The sequence below is a fragment of the Dermochelys coriacea genome, chromosome 1 (genome assembly GCF_009764565.3).
Source record: "Dermochelys coriacea isolate rDerCor1 chromosome 1, rDerCor1.pri.v4, whole genome shotgun sequence".
NCBI lineage: Eukaryota > Metazoa > Chordata > Testudines > Dermochelyidae > Dermochelys > Dermochelys coriacea.
In genome coordinates, this window is record NC_050068.2 from 162,423,856 (window position 1) to 162,440,023 (window position 16,168).

General features: G+C 41.7%; 2 protein-coding genes and 1 long non-coding RNA gene across 8 annotated transcripts in view; 1 reads left to right on the top strand and 2 right to left on the bottom strand.

Moving 5' to 3' along the window:
* Window positions 1-1,513, bottom strand: part of CHAF1B (chromatin assembly factor 1 subunit B) — a 29,163-nt gene extending 27,650 nt beyond the window's left edge. Inside the window, exons 1-2 of one of the 4 annotated variants that reach the window (XR_006278726.1) lie at window positions 1,273-1,423; window positions 703-791 (exon numbers count right to left, since the gene is read on the bottom strand). The gene's annotated coding sequence lies outside the window, so the exon portion shown is untranslated. Of the gene's footprint in view, window positions 1-702; window positions 905-1,272 lie in introns of all 4 variants that reach the window. The other 3 variants (XM_038388581.2, XM_038388564.2, XM_038388546.2) reach the window with 3 other exon arrangements.
* Window positions 1,449-14,887, top strand: LOC122458634. Of its 2 annotated transcripts, none has more exons than XR_006278728.1 (3): window positions 1,449-1,530; window positions 1,805-1,931; window positions 13,385-14,887. It is a non-coding gene; the product is annotated as an uncharacterized LOC122458634 (long non-coding RNA). The 2 variants fall into 2 exon arrangements; XR_006278729.1 differs by having other exon boundaries at window positions 1,458-1,546.
* The window catches only part of MORC3 (MORC family CW-type zinc finger 3), a 52,473-nt gene continuing 43,107 nt past the window's right edge, over window positions 6,803-16,168 (bottom strand). For both annotated transcript variants that reach the window (XM_038388501.2, XM_038388535.2), the window contains exons 15-17: window positions 14,944-15,769; window positions 9,559-9,722; window positions 6,803-7,810 (exon numbers count right to left, since the gene is read on the bottom strand). In XM_038388501.2, the coding sequence (XP_038244429.1) occupies window positions 7,657-7,810; window positions 9,559-9,722; window positions 14,944-15,769 (1,144 nt within the window). In that variant the 3' untranslated portion in view covers window positions 6,803-7,656. The remainder of the gene's footprint in view (window positions 7,811-9,558; window positions 9,723-14,943; window positions 15,770-16,168) is intronic.

A 16,168-nucleotide genomic window follows, 5' to 3' on the forward strand; every position in this document is an offset into this window, starting at 1 on the left:
CCCAGCAACTGAGGTGCGATGGGTGCAGGAAGCACGGGGGTTATGGGGAGAGAGTTTGCAGAGCTTCCTACAGTCAAGGGAGAAATCTGGGGGTGGATCTGAAACAACCCTGTATGCTGTTCAAGGGAAGAGGAAATCCCATCCTCCCCAGCCCAGCCAGAACCAGCATCTGAGCCCAGTGCAGAGTAGGAGCCACCAGCTGGGTCTTCCCCAGTCCCAACCCACAGTGATTTACCTCTCTGCCGGTTGCCCTGGACACTCGAAACATAATGCTGGGGAGGGTTGCATGACTGTTAGTGGCTTCCTTTTGCTTTCCCATCAGAAAGTCATTTTTCTGCAGGGAAGCTAAGAAATCTGCAGGGGACATAAATTCTGCACATGTGCAGTGGTGCAGAATTCCCCTCGGAGTAAGTAATGCTAGAAAAACGGCAAGCAGAGAGGGAAGAGTAAAAGAAGAATTCACTATTTAGTGCAGACCTCATAGACCATAAAAGTGATCTGCATTTTAAGGGAAAATTACCAAGAAGGTAAAATGAAAAGAAAAAATTAGCACGTTGGAGTGGGAAGGGAGATGAAAGGCTAGAAGAAAAAGGGGAAATAGAGACAGAACAGAAGAAAAATCATTCCTCCTAGGAACACAGGGGCTCCTTAGTCACAGAAAAGATACTGTGGCTCATCAATAATAAAACAATGCTCACTTACCTAGCAGCTTTCTTCCAGAGGTCTCAAGGATCTTTGCACATCACCACTATTCTGCAGAGAGGAAGACTGAGGCACTCAGCAGAGGAGGACTGTCACACACATAGTTAAAGGCTCGAACCAAACTCAGGTAAAACATGCACTCGTTTGCCAAACTGAGTATGAAGTTTGAAAGGAAGGGGAAGCAAATCAAGCTGGCAAATCCCTGCAAATGAAGAGGCCCCCTTCAAAATACTCCATGTCTGAGCAACACCCTCCCGCCCGGAAATATTCGCCTGACCCTGGAGCGACACAAACCCACCAGTGGGGTACGGAAAACACCAGGAAGTCACAGCAAGGCTGAATTCCGCCTTTTAGCTGCCCCTCACCAAATCCCATCTCAACAGAGCTGGGGCTCTGTACACCCAGCACGTCGCCTCCACACCGCACCCTGCAACCCACCGGGGGGGCTGCACCGCACCCTGCCGTTCACTGCTGGCACCTCCTCCTACGCCCCGCCCCAGCACCCCGTACCCCAGCTCCCGTCCGTAGCGCCGCTGGCGGGGGACGCCCCGAGCCCGCGGCCGCCCCTACCTGAGGCTGGCGCGCGCGGAGCAGGGCAGGCGAGTCCGGCCGGCAGGCGGGGCTCACCTTTCCCGCGCGCGCCGCAGCTCCCCCACAGTGACCGCGCATGCGTCCGAGACCGGCCGGGTCGAAGGAAAGGGACGCGCCCGCCGCTGACTCGTGCCCGGGGGGACATTACGGGGCAACAGCGCCACCTGCTGGGCAGCGCCGCTGTGTTCCGCCTCGGCCCAAGCTCCGAGGCACAGCTACAAGTGGGGGCTGTATTACGTGTGTGTGCGTAGAGGTGGGTGGGAGCCGGGGGTGCGTGTGTAAGGAAGGGAGGGAGCAGAGTGTGTGTGTTTCGGGGAGGAAGGGAAGGAGCAGGGTGCGTGCGTGCGTGCGCGCATAAAGGAGGGAGGGGTCAGGGTGTCTTTGTAGGGAGGATGGGGAAGCCGGGTGTCTATGTAGGAGGGAGCAGGCTGGATGCATTTAGGGGCAGAGCGTGTGAGTATTGCTTCACAGAGTGATGGAGATTCAAGTATATTTTCCTCTGTTCATTCAGTCGTGGCAAAGTGAAACTTTCTCGAGTTCAGTCGTTCCACTAGAGTGGGTCAGATAAGAAAAGGACCTTCCCCAGGCCCGCTGCAGCTGTCTGCTCCGTTCTTTCAGTCTCCCGTAAGATACTCCAGGTAGGTGGGCAGAGCCGTGGGGTTAGTGCAACTATAAGAATCCTACCCTCTATAGAGCAGAAGGGGTCTTTTTTGTTAGAGACAATTGCTTAAAGCACATTTTCCTATGTAGGTATTGGGGGGGAGGGCGCGCTAGAGCATACAGAAATGGTAACAGAATTAAGATGGTGGCACTATTCTTACGATTATTTAAATTAATTGTACCTAACTCAACATGGACGTCTCATCCATAGATCACAAAGCACTTCATAAAGCTGAGTATTGTCCCCATTTTACAGGGAGGCAGAGGGGTTACAGCACCAGCTCTCAACTTTGTTTTTGGAATTTACACAATTTCTTATAGCTGCCAAATTGTGTTAAGCTTCCTTAGTAACACAGTCTAATTTCCATTCTTGCAAGTTTTCATAGGACCATAAGCTTCATCTGATGGCCAACACACTTGGCCCAGAGCAGTAGCAGGATGTCTGGTGACATGAAATTGCACAAAACTTGGTAATTAGCCCCAGGGCTGCTAGAGTACATGAGTGAGTGCAAGAGGGTGCCTGGGGTGTGTAAAGGGTAGGTGCTAGGCCGTCAGGATGAGTGACTGCTAAAAGCTGTGAGAAGGTGGTGCTGGAGTGAGTCAAATTGCTAACAGGTGTTTGGGGGGAGGGGCTGGCTGTTTAGGAAGGAAGTTGTGGGAAGTAGGGGTACAATCCTGTGGCTTGGAACTGGCTGAGGGAATGGTTGGAGACAGCCTGGCACCTGTTCCTCACCTCTTTCCCTGGGTCTGCTGTTGGTGCCATCTGCATTTGTAGTGCAACAGGGAATATGATGTGGGGAGAGAAAGAGGCTGGGTGCAGACCCCTCGGCAACATCTGCTGTACTCAGTTAATGGTGACAGCCCTTTCTGTAGCCCAGGGGTGGGCAAACTTTTTGGCCCAAGGGCCACATTGGGGTTGTGAAACTGTATGGAGGGCCAGGTAGGGAGGGCTGTGCCTCCCCAAACAGCCTGGCCCCTACCCCCTCCCACTTCCTGCCCCTGACTGGCCCCCTCAGAACCCTGACCCATCCACCCCCCCCACCTGCTCCTTGATCCCTGACTGCCCCCTCCTGGGACCCCCCCAGAACTCCACCCCCTATCTAACTCTCCCTGTCCTGACCCCTATCCACACCCCTGCCCCAACAGGCCCCCTGGGACTCCCACACCTATTCAGTCCCCCATCCCCTGATCACCACCCCAGAACCTCTGCCCCATCCAACCGGCCCCTGTCCTGACTGCTCCCCAGGACCCCTAGCCCCCCCCTTACCATGCCACTCAGAGCAGCAGGAGCTGGCCGGAGCCAGCTACGGCACTGCACTACCCAGCAGCAGTGGCAGGCCAGAGCGCGGGGGGCATAGCGAGCTGAGGCTGTGGGGGAGGGGGGAACAGCAGGGGAGGGGCTGGGAGGTCAAGGGCCAGGCAGGACAGTCTATAGTTTCCCCATCTCTGCTGTAGCCCATCTGAATGCATGATATAGTTAAGTATTCACAACCCCCTATTCAAACCTTAAAATTGAGGGTTTTTTTTTTTACAAAACCCCATGATTATGTGCCAAAGATTAAATAGTGTTTTGGTCTGTCTGCTGCATTCCTTCTGCCCACCCCCAAATATGTGTATCAATTACAAAATGGCCAACCCTTGCAAATTTAGGTCTTGCTATGCTTAACGAAGCTCATGCCAAATGTGTTTATATGGGAACAATTTTTAAGCTCTTGTGGAGCTGGGCACAATTCAAGCTAGTGACCTAGTGCTGAAATGCTCTGTAGCAGTGGTTCTCAACCAAGGGTAGGCATGCCTGTGGAGGTACGCAGAGGTCTTCCTAGGGGTACATCAATTCATCTAGATATTTGCCTAGTTTTATAACAGGCTACATAAAAAGCACTAGCAGAGTTAGCACAAACTAAAATTTCATAAGAGATGTTTATACTGCTCTATGTTCTATACACTGAAATGCAAGTACAGTATTTATTATCCACTTGATTTTATAATACAATAAAAATGAGTAAGCAATTCAGTAATAGTGTGCTGTGACACTTGTATTTTTGTCTGATTTTGTAAGGAAGTAGTTTAAGTGAGGTGAAAATTGGGAGTACATAAGACCAATCAGACTCCTCAAAGGGTACAGTAGTCTGGAAAGGTTGAGTGGCAGTACTTGAGCTATAGAGCAGTAATGCCCTGAGACACTCAAATCTCCATTAAGTACCAATGTTACCCCTTTCAGAATGGAGGATTGCTTTCTGGAAAGGTAAGTTAACTTAAGTTCTGGCCTTTTTGGAGCCTACACAGCAAGAATCTACTCTTTGGTTACACAGGGAGTCTTCCATGCATTACTCTGAACCAAACAAATAAAAACACAGCAGTAAAGTATATAGTACAACATCCAAATTCACTTCTAAATACAATTTTGCAATATAAAGGCATTCCAACAAGTGCTTAAGGACTCTTAAACTGAGTTTTATATACAATTTTTTCCACTCAATCTGTGTCATCTGCAAGGTTAGAACCCACCACGTCCCAGTCCACAGCACAGACCTCTTCCATAACTGGTGGTGGTGCTGGTGTGTTCATGCAGGGATTATGGGGGTGGGTGAAGCATGCTGATATTCTTTACATGGACAAGCCCTTACAGGGAGGGATGGCACATTGCCAATGGGTTACACAAGCTTTTGTGGAACAGCAGTGGAGTGCTGGACATCTGGAATCTTGGTTTCCATTGCTGGCTTTGGAAGCAGTGCATGGTCTAGTGGTTAGACTCAACCAAATGTACCTGTGACAGATTTGTCCAGGGTATTGCAGGAAACTGCCCAACCTTCTTGAAGTAAGTTTATGTTTCGTAGGCTAGGGACTGTATGCAATTCCATGTGGGGAGGGAGACCCAAGTCTTCCAGGAACTAAGATGAGTGGAGTTAGGCAAATTTACTCCAGTTGTAACACTTCCAGAGAGCTAGCACTGACTGGAGAGTCTTGCATAGACTTGTTCAAACTGAACTCTCCAGGGACCAGAAAAAAGGACTTTAGTTTAAATAGTTAATGGAGGGCTTTCCTTCTGATCCAGCAAATGGATAGAACCTTCTATCCAAGTGGAGCGCCCCAATCCTCAGGGAAGTGTTGAAAGGACTGACAGACTAGAGCCCTTGTGGAAGATGGGGTATGATCTCTACTAAGTTTAGTGTATGTTTCTGTAATTTTACCTTAAGAATAAATGTGCTTGCTTAGACAGAGCTGTGTGGTAACTTAATTGTGGTACTTGCACTGTTTATGGTCCCTGATGAAAAAAGTAAAACTGCTTAGATAGTCTGACTGCTGGGGAATTCACAGTATATGTGCAGCCCAGAAATAACCTGAGTAGGAGGGAGACAGATGTGACAGCTGAGGAGCTGGGAGCTTAGAATGGGTGTCCTTGCTGGACCACAGAGCAGGAGCAGAGATGCAATTACTCTGAACTGTGACAGTACCAACACCCTTTGTTTGAGAAATCTGGCATTGAACCTGGGACTTCAGAACATGAAAACACTAGCCTCCAGTATTTCAGTTAAAGAATCAGGTCTCTTAGCATGGAAGTAGAGTCAAACAGCTATATGTGATTTAACTGCTAAAGAGAGTGACAGAACTACACTTAGTGTGGATTCCAGAAGCAAGCAAATTGACATTTTTAAAGGCTGCAAGGTAAAGTGGATGCCAGATTTCTCATAAGGATGAATATTAAAAAAGCCAGAGATAGCTATTATGCGTATTCTTATTTAAAACAAAATTAATTTTTTATTGACCAGTTAAAAGTTTTGATCTGACAGAAAACCAGAACGTGCTTTTTACAAAAAAATACATCTATGTACTTTAACAAGTAAACCTACTTCCATTTACCCGCTGTTCCTCAATTTAAATGTACAGTATAAATTTTTAATTTTCAATATAGACATTGTATTTTACCAGTCATCTATAATAAATTCAACTACAGAAGTATCTGGACAAAAAACAGAAAATAAATAAGACAATGAAAAATTGCACACCAGTTTATAAAAAAATGACTTAGGTATAGGAACATTGTTATATTTCAGCTACCTGTTCAAGATTAAACATTAAATTTAACCATTATAAGCACAATAGTATTTCTTTATCCCTACTAGCATAATACTAGATCAGGTATTCAAGATACTTTTAGGCTAAACAGACTAGCAAAGTACAACTAAGGGAACGCAACCTAATTTAAAACAGGACAGTAAAGTTGCTTAAGCCAAAAAATGTAGGTTTTGTAGAAACAGATGTTTAATATTAAAGGGATGTTTTCATGATTGTTCTAAAGGTTTTAATTGAAACAGATTTTGTTTAGATCACTAGTCATATGAGGATGACACCTCTGTTGGCTGAAGTATACCATCACTATCCCTATATGTCCTCAGCACTTAAAACATTCACCTGTTTTGCAGATATTGCAGCACTGTGCTAATACATGAGAACCAGGAAAAGAGACTAGAAACAAAAGGACTAGCCCCTTTTTTGTCCATAAAAAAATGTGCAAAATTTAAAACAGCATAAACAGTAAAAGCAAATTAGATTTAAGTTTTCAGCTTTAATAAACTCATTGCTCATTAACACCAGAAGTAAGGTAATTTGTTTGCTTTTAAAAGAATCTTTAACTTAAATGCCCTTTTAATTACATAATTCCTCTAACAACTGAGTAGCCCATTGTAATCATACAGCATGCTGCATTATTGGTATTTTCATGGGAAGGTAAATTAGGACTGATTACAGTAATGTCATTTCAAAAAAGCTAACCAATGGGTTTCTATGGCAGAATCAGTAATCAATATCTCAACAATTCAATGGTTGAGGGGTTTTTTAAGGACATATTTTGTCCCTATTATGTATTTGCCAACATCACAAAACCACTATACAATTTAACATGATTAACAGTCTTCACTCAAGGGGGTAGTATTAAAATGGTAGTATTTCTGGTCAGTATTGAGTTGCATTGGCAGAGCTATGAATATGCTCACAGCACATACCAAAACTATGCCTACTTGTAGTTAGTACCACAGCAATATGCTTTGAGTGGTATGAGCATCTGCAATTCCTACTAGCTTTGGTGGGAATTGCAGGTATTAGCACTTGTTGTGCCAAAAAAAAAAACCCACAACCCATATTGCTACCAGGGACCACAGCCCAAAAATTTCATGTACCAACTATATTTTATCATAAGTAAAGGCAAACTCACAAAAACTTGCCTGGTTCATTATTGTTTACAAGCAGAATACTTATATTTACAACCATGCTATTGTGGTTTGTTTTCAAAGGGGGATCAGAGAGGGTAAGTTTAGTTTTGGGGGAATAAATACATTTAAGGATCACTGAGAATACAAAAGTTAAAAGCCAAATGAAAAGCTCTGTAAAAACTGTTTAAGATTCTAAAGTAATAGAAAATATTTGCAAGTTTAATTACAAACATTTATTTTTAAAACAAAATTCTTAAGTTAGGTACATCCACGGCCTGTCAATGTTGACTGTTCCTTTTAAGGAGAAAGTTAAAAGGTACGTGAAAAGTACCCACAGTATTTGTGACACCTGAGTGCACACAATATATATATTTTACACTGAGTTTGTATCTAAATCACTCAAACATAAAAACAAAACCAGTCTTTACAATTTGGAAACCATACAATATAGTGGAAGATTCAGCAAGTTTCTTAATGTCTTCAGTAAAGGATATTAAGTAGTGGTAATTTCATGCATTTGTTCCACAACTTGTCCTAAAATTTCATCAACTATATCAACATCATAATTTACTTGCTGCAAATCTAGATCAGGCATAATTATAGCCAGTAGCTGTCCAACGTTAACTCGGAGGGATCGCAGTTTCAGGCTGTAAGGAAATAATGTTGATTATATTAAGGAAGATTTTTTTATCTAGAGTGCAGATAAATTGAGATTACAGTCCATAACATTTTATATTGAACTTTATAAACAATGTGACTATTTTACTGAAAACAGAAGGTTCTACAAATCTGAGTTTTACAAAGAAATGTATCAACCAATATAAGACATGATGAAATTTAAATTTAAAGTTATCTATGAAGTAACTCAAGGCAAGGAACTAGCTGGACTAGTTTTTCTAAGGTTTGAGCACCACAGTTCCTGAGCTGGAGAATTACATGTTCATTCCGTTTTAAACAAACATTAAGGGCAGAACTTGGTTCCATCCTCATTGCCACAAAATAGAGGCTCTTTTGAAGCAAAATGAGAGAAATTGTGTTAGTTTGGGTAGCACAAACCCAAATACTGACCCAGATACCTCACTTCAATCTCAATTTTGCTTTCTCAAAATAATTCCAAAGTATTAAAAATTGGAAGTACATTCAGAAACATGATAAAGCATGGCACATCCGGCCCAACAACTCTGAACAGACTTGTATGGAATGGTAACTCAATCTAGTACTACAATTTGCAGTAGCATTTGAGGAAGGGTGTCAGTAATCTATAACAAAACATTTAAGTCTACTCTACAGAGTTAGGTCAACATAGGGAAGCTTACACTGACGTAATTTTTTTAAGCATCTACACTACAGTAAGTTGTCCACTACGCTGACCTAATAATTTCACCTCTTTACACGAAAGAGTGTGCTTAGGTTGATGTAGTTAAGTAGATGCAGTGTCTGTGTAGACACTTGGTTGCTTAGATCACCTGTTACTGCCTTTGGCAGCCCGAGCCCCGTTGCCCCTGCATGGAGCCAGCCGCACCAGCCCCAGACAGGGCCAGCGGCCCCAGCCCTGCCGCTCCCACACGGGGCAGGCCATGTGGGGCCAGCGGCCCCAGGCCTACCCTGTCGTCCCTGCATAGGGCAGGCCAGTGACATCAGCCCTGCCACCACTGGCCAGCAGCCCCAGCTCTGCCCCATCGCCTTCGCATGGGGCAGGCAGTCTGCCATCAGCACCAGCCCCACTGATTGGCCCACCGCCATCAGCACCAGCCCCACCACCCCCATACAGGGCAGCAGGGTTCCTACAGTCAGCCCCACACCAACTGTCAACCTTGCAGTGGTGGGGCTCTGGCTGTCAGCCCCCTGCAATGCCCCCACTTAAGTTGATGCAGGCGCTCCTGATGAGGATGCCCACCATTGGCACAAGGAGGGTAGTGTGGACATGAACAGCCTATTTAATTACTGCACTGGCTGTAGGTCAACATAACTTACATTGACTTAATGTTGTAGTATAGACATGGGCTAATATACATTTGGAGTAAAAATGCCTCAGAAAATGTCTTCTGTGCATTGTATAGTAGTAAGAAAGCTGTTAACTCCAATAAAAAGCCATTGTTCTACCTGAATAAAGAGAAACTTTTTCTTCTATTTTTATTTTATTTTTTTAGGATTTTCAGACAAACTACACATTTAGATTCTTTAACACTTGCAATCAGGACACATATAGATTAATCTGAAATATTTTTGGAGGATAATAAAGTGTGAAAATTAGTGGGGAAAGGAAGGGGTAGTGAAGATTCAGAAAGCCACAAAAGGTCACAAAATCAATCATGAACTTTGACAGTGTTTTAAAGTACAAGCCTGATAGGCTATTCCAGGCAAATTTCTGGTTTAAAAGTAAGAAAAGTGATACCTTTCTTCAACAGAATAATTGACAGGATCTTCAATGTTACTGGTTGTAGAATCATTTGCACATGCTACCACTTGAGGAATTGTAGCTTTTAACTGTGCAACTTCTCTTTTAAGCTCTTCGCACTGAAAACCAATTTGAGTTTTTTCCATTTCCAGCAGTTCAATCTGAGACAGGTAAATCAAAGTAAGTTAATTTTATATTTCTGAAGTCACGGTGGAGTAATTTAAAAATAAGGGGAATTAAATCACTGGTTTAACTAATGTTCAAATCACTTGATTTTTAAAAGTTTACTGATGCTTTAAAAAAACTAATCTGAAAATTTGTTTTACTTCAATAAATTAAAAATAAACTAAAGTATGCTTTTAAAAATCATTACTGGTTGAGTATCTTATCTATTTTACAAAATTGCTACAGGAAAACAAAATACTGAAAATTAAAACCATGATCCTGCAAACACTTAAGCAGGTACGTAATTCTGCTCACATTAATATCAGATTTTCTTCAGTGTGACTACTCATCTGCTTGAAACCAACATGTGTACAAAAGTGTTTGGTATCAGAGGTTAAAATTGTAGTTATTAAAGAGTCTTAGTGCCACAAAATCTTTCCGTTCAAAACAAAATTGCTTCAATATTAATAAGAAATTATATTAGTGAACATATATTAGTGTATATATTCAATATATTAGTGAACCTACTTTACGTATGCCAAAATTTTCAAAAATAGAAGCCTAAGGTTAGGCACTTAAAGCTAATTTAGGCACCTAATAATTAGATTTTCAAAAACACTTAACTTAGGAGCACAAGTTCCATTGATTTCACACTGCATACCCTGATGGTTGAGTATAGACTGGACAAAGCATTTCAGCTTTCTTGACTTGTGGAAATTCAGTACATCAAAAAGTGGAGTTTAGTGTGAACACAGCATGGGCAATTTACTTATCAATTCTGTATCTGCGTGCATGTTTTCAGATTAAGGCTATTAATGAGGCTCTTGACTTTCAGTATAGATGAGCATTTTAAGTATAAAACTTGGAAGGGTGCAACGTATAAAAACTGAAATTCTATGAACAAATAGAAAGCTAAAGAAACATACAAAACATCCACATTAGCAATTTAATACTAGAAGATAGGGAAATAACAAGTAACATTTAAAGAACTGATCTTTTAAAAACTAATATTTTTATCCATCCTGTGTGAATTCCAAAAGAATTGTTAGTTTCTAAAGATAGCTGTCACTTCCATGGTTTTAGCTAATTCTTGGTGACCAAAAAATGATAAGAGTATAGATACTCTCCTCTAAAAATATTTTGAAAAAGATGGAGACAAATTACCCAAACTGATCAATTTCCATAACTTATATACACATTAAACTATAGCAATTTTGTTTAGAATAGTTTTTTTAAAAAAATAATGGTTTCTCTCCAAAATGAAAGTTTTACTCGTCACAAAAGACGCCAGATTGGGTGGATTTGGCTCAGAAGTGTTCGATGACAGCTGATCTAGGATAAGGTCAACTGATGATAAAAACCACAGCAGGGTCAGCCATGAGTGGGCTACTTAGCTCCTAGGTTCTTGGTGTGTTCTTTGAATGCAAGTATTTAACACGTAACCAACACACTTTTCTGGGTAACAGTGACAAATTGGCAAAGTCCTGGGACTATCAACTTGGAATGTAGGTTCACTTAGGGGTAGCTCAGGAGAGGTGGTAGAGGCAATGGCTAGAAAGAAAATCCATATACTATATCTGCTGGAACCTACATGGTGTGGAGGCAGAAGTATAATCTTGGAAGATGGATTTAAAGTTTTTTGGTTGTGAGAAAAAAGAAAATGAAGGGGGTAGCTATCATCATAAGCTCAGATCACTAATGTCATGAGGGTAGAAAGAAGAGGAAAACGATTGATAGTAGTATGGTTGTTGATAGATGATAGGGTTGTTTGATGTCAGTTTGCCCCATCATCAGGTAGACCTATGGAAGAGAAGAACAACTTTAGAAATGAGCTGGCAGAGTTGGTGGTTATGGTTGAGAGTAACACCTTGTTACCAGCAATCAGGTTGGTGAAAGGAGCCCAACAGAAGGAGCGGTGGGTAAATTTGGCTTTGGTAAAATAAATGCAGGAGGAGAAAACTGGGTTAAGTGGTGTTTAATGGGATTTCAGTGGTGAATACTGTTTTAAAAAAAAAAATCCCAAACGATGATATATTATAGTGGAAAAAGCAAAGCCCAGGTAGACTACTGGTATATTTTGGTAAGAGAACACATGAAAATGTGAAAGACAAAGGTTGTTCTGCCACACATTCACTCAGTATAGCAAGTATTAATAGCTAAAATGTATAACCTAAGAGGACAGGAAAGAACGAAATTGAGGAAGAAATTGCACTGGTAGTTTATGTAAGGGGGCAGAAAGGAAGTTTGCCAAAACAGTAAAGGAAGGTTTTCATGCTTTGCCAAAGACAGTGAAGTGAGTGGAGGGAGAATTAAGAACATAAGAACGGCCATACTGGGTCAGACCAAAAGGTCCATTTAGCCCAGTATCCTGTCTTCCGACAGTGGCCAAAGCCAGGTGCCCCAGAGGAAATGAACAGAACAGGTCATCATCATCAAGTGATCCATCCCCTGTTGCCCATTCCCAGCTTCTAGAAAATAGAAGCTAGGGACACCATCCCTATCTATTTCATTAAGGCAGTGAAGGTAATGTGGCAGAACGAGTGGTACCTTTTGGATAACAAGCTGGTGATGGAAGTCTGATTTACAAGAGTAATTAAAAACAAAATTCAAAGTTTGAGAAAGCAGGTTGTGATGAGAATAAAAAAAACACACAAAACATGCAGTTGCTAAGGTGAAAATGGAGGCTGAAGAGGAATTATACAGAAAGCTGGAGGAAGATGTCAAGAAATTGGCTTTTAGGTTAGCAAAAAAAGAACAAATGCAGAAAGCTCTATCTTGTGTTTCATGAAGGATGGGAATTGTGTGATGATTAACTCTAAAGGTATAGTAGAGGTATAGAAAAAAATATTTCCAAAGGCTGTGAAACAAGAGAACTGCAACTGCAAGCACCTTCAACAATTATGGAGAAGCCTCAAAGAGGTATTGATCTCTGTAGAGGAGTTAAAAGCACTGAATAAGATGAAGAATGGTAAGGCAGCAAGTGAAGATGAGGTAACTGTTGATATGATCAAAGCAACTCAGATACTCACTTCATACATTACTATGCGTTTGCTGGGATCCCACTTAACTGGAGAATGGGATAGATCAGGGACTGGCAACATTTGGCCTATGGCCCACCAGTGGGCCGGGCCGGTTTGTTTACCTGCCGCATCCATAGGTTCGGCCGATCACAGTTCCCACTGGCTGCGGTTTGCCGCTCCAGGCCAATGGGGGCTGTGGGAAGCAGTGGCCAGCATATCCCTTGCCCTGCACCACTTCCTGCAGCAGCGAACTGCAGCCAGTGGGAGCCACAATTGGCTGAACCTGCAGACGTGGCAGGTAAACAAACTGGCCTGACCTGCCAGGGGGCTTACCCTGGTGGGCTGCGGGCCAAACGTTGCCGATCCCTGGGAAGGCACAGGTGATGCAAATGATCCAAACACTTATTGGGCATCATTCTGTTAAATCAGATTCTTAAAATCCTTTAAAGAATTTTGGAGGTAAGGTTTTGGTGCAACGTGGAAGAAAATATAGGAGAGGAGATTTAAGAAGGGAAGGAATACTACAGACATTTGCAATGAGACAGAAGTTTGAAAGAATTATAAATGGAGGGCATAACTGCTACGTAGCATTTATTGATCTTGACAAAGCATATGACTTGATTCTGCATTGTCTGCAGTATTGAAATCAATGGGACAGGGACTACTGAAATGGATATAATAGAGGAGCTTCACTGAGGATCAAGAACTATGGTGGTAACAATACATGGAATTTCAGAGAGTTCTGAGGCAACAGTGGGAGTCAGACAAAGTGTGCCGAGTCCACTTTTCTTCATCCTAGTTATGGAGTTAAATAATAGAAGAACCAAACCTGTGGAGACAGAGAAAGGTAATCTACGCTGACCATCTGGCCCTTCTGGCTGACAGCAAAGAGGAACTGGTAAATATGGTATCAAAGTAGGCATCTGTGTTTTGAAGATCATGATTTGAAAGTAAACACAGAAGACTGCAATTATGCAAGTAAGGAAGAGTGGTAGAAGAGCTGTTGACTGAAGTTTCTGGAGAGAAGAAAGAATCTGTATTCTTGGGAAGTATACTTCATGCCATTGGACTGAACTGAAAAGAGCCCCACAACGTCCATGGATGGCAGTGAAAGGCAGGAGTACTGTGGAACTTGCAATTAATTCACAAACAAAGGAAAAGTTCACTGAATTTGTCTGTCCCTGCCTGTTCTGATTTGGTAACACTGGGTAGTACAAAATAATATACTGAAGAGAATGGCAGGCAAGCAGAGAGTAAACAGAGTGCACATGGAATGAGTTGGGGGAAGATGAATTTGGGACTCTCAGTGATAGCAAAGAAAGCATTGGAGAAAGAGAACAGCAAGAAAGGACATGAAAGACAGAGGACACGATGGAAAGACTGTCAAGAGAAGTTTGAAGAGAAAAGGACTGGAACTCCAAGACCTACGAACCTGTGCCATGAACTAGAAGGAGTAGTGAATAATCATAGGCACCTCCAACCCCAAGGAAAATGGAAAAGGCGTTGAGAAGTGAAGTTGAAAGATGGCTGATGTAGTCCCCTGCGTTGTCTATCCTGTTTATTCACAAAAACAAATAATGAACTACCCAAAAGCAATGAGAACTCCTGTATATTTGTCTATCAGGGTGTCTCAAGCTTACTCTGGAGGGATCACTTCTAAAGAGAAGAGAGAGTAACTCTATGCCGATTCAATGCTTGGTATCTTTTCTGGCAGTTTTTATTAGTTGTGTTACTTGAACATAGTATGTGATAAATGTATTTACCAGAATTGTTAAATTAAAAAACTATTTTAAAAAATTCATACTTAAATTTTTGAAATAAAAAGGTAACAGTATACTAAACAAAAAGGTATTCACCCCTCTAGCAATTTACAGCAATCAAGATCTAGCATATACACAGGAGATGTCAGCTAATGAGATAATCCTAATTTATTTCCAATTAACTGATTTGCAGCTGGATAATTATGAAAATTTGTATGTGCAATTGCATCCACAAATTTTGACCCTGATCCTGCAGCGTACTCAATGTGGCTTTTCTCTTTGCTCATAAGGAGTCCCATTGACACCATAGGGAGCTGTGCGGATCGAGCTCATTACAGGATCAGGGCCTTGGTGAATAATTTTGTAGCTATCTTTTAAAAAGAGACAGGTCCTGTATATTCACTTTACCTTGCCATAAACCATATTAACAAACATACCTCACTTTTATATTGATCTCTCTCAGTATTACATTTGTCCAGTTGTCTGAAGACATCATCAAGTTGCACAGCAATTTCATCCACCTCATTTTTATTTTCATTGTTAGCACATTTGCTGCATTCTGTTTTTAAGTTTAGCAAAGTACTACACTGTTCTTTTAGCTTTTCCATCTCTTTTAAGGCCTGCTCATATAAAATACCCACTTCTTCTGGACTTTTCTCTTTAAAATTTTCTAGTTTGTCATCTGGGAATATAATAGTCTCAGTTGACTGATGACACATTTCCTTTTTCACATAGTTATCATTCATTTCTAGTATCTTCTGCTCTAGTATTTTCATCTGGTCGGTTAACATTTCACACTGTTTTCGGTAATTTTCTTTTTCTTGGTTTGCTACTTGCAGCCGATTTCTTAGTTCATTTAATTTGATGCTAAAATCCACAGAAGATGCCTCAGAAGCATTAATGATTTCTTGTTGGCTTGTTTCCAAAGTTGATCTGGGTAGCTGCATATCTATATCTTCTACTTCTTCTTTTTTAACCACTAAACTTGGGATCTCAGTTTGGGTTGATGCAGTCCACTGCTCATATTTATCTTCTGAACTACCTGCACCACAAGGCTCCTCTTGCATGCTGCTTTGTTCCACGTTAATATGCTCAGTTTTTACTATTGTAACATCACAGTCTGCTGCAGGCTTTGGAGTACTGCTCTCCTCTAAGATGATGACGTCCTCATCATCATCTTCAGTGTGATTGTCAAATGTGTGGTTATTTAATCGTGGTGTCTTTAAAGTAATAGGCGAACAACCAGAAATCTTCCGTTTAAGGCTGGTTGGGGGAGTGGGGGGGAAGAAATGAAATATTCAGGTAGTGCAAACTACTACATTATTCAAAATAATTTCTATTTTCCCAACTGTGTAATTTCAAAGTTTGTGTGAACAGTGCTTAAGAAAATAAAGTACACACTTGTTGGACTGCACTGGTGATGCTAGATAATCATGTGCACTTTTTAATTTCTAAATTTTGAAGTCAACTTTAGGAGTCGTAAATCCTACATTTTGGAGAACTCCTGAAAACTGGACATTGAGTGAACTGACGCTATACACAGTGAATAAGAGAGGATGTCTTTCTGCTCTTCTATTGTAGTGACTGTTGGTTGTGCTTGGTACAGTTAAGAACATTAGGAGAGATCAGGTTTCATAGCTGAACTGAATCAAAAGGATTCAT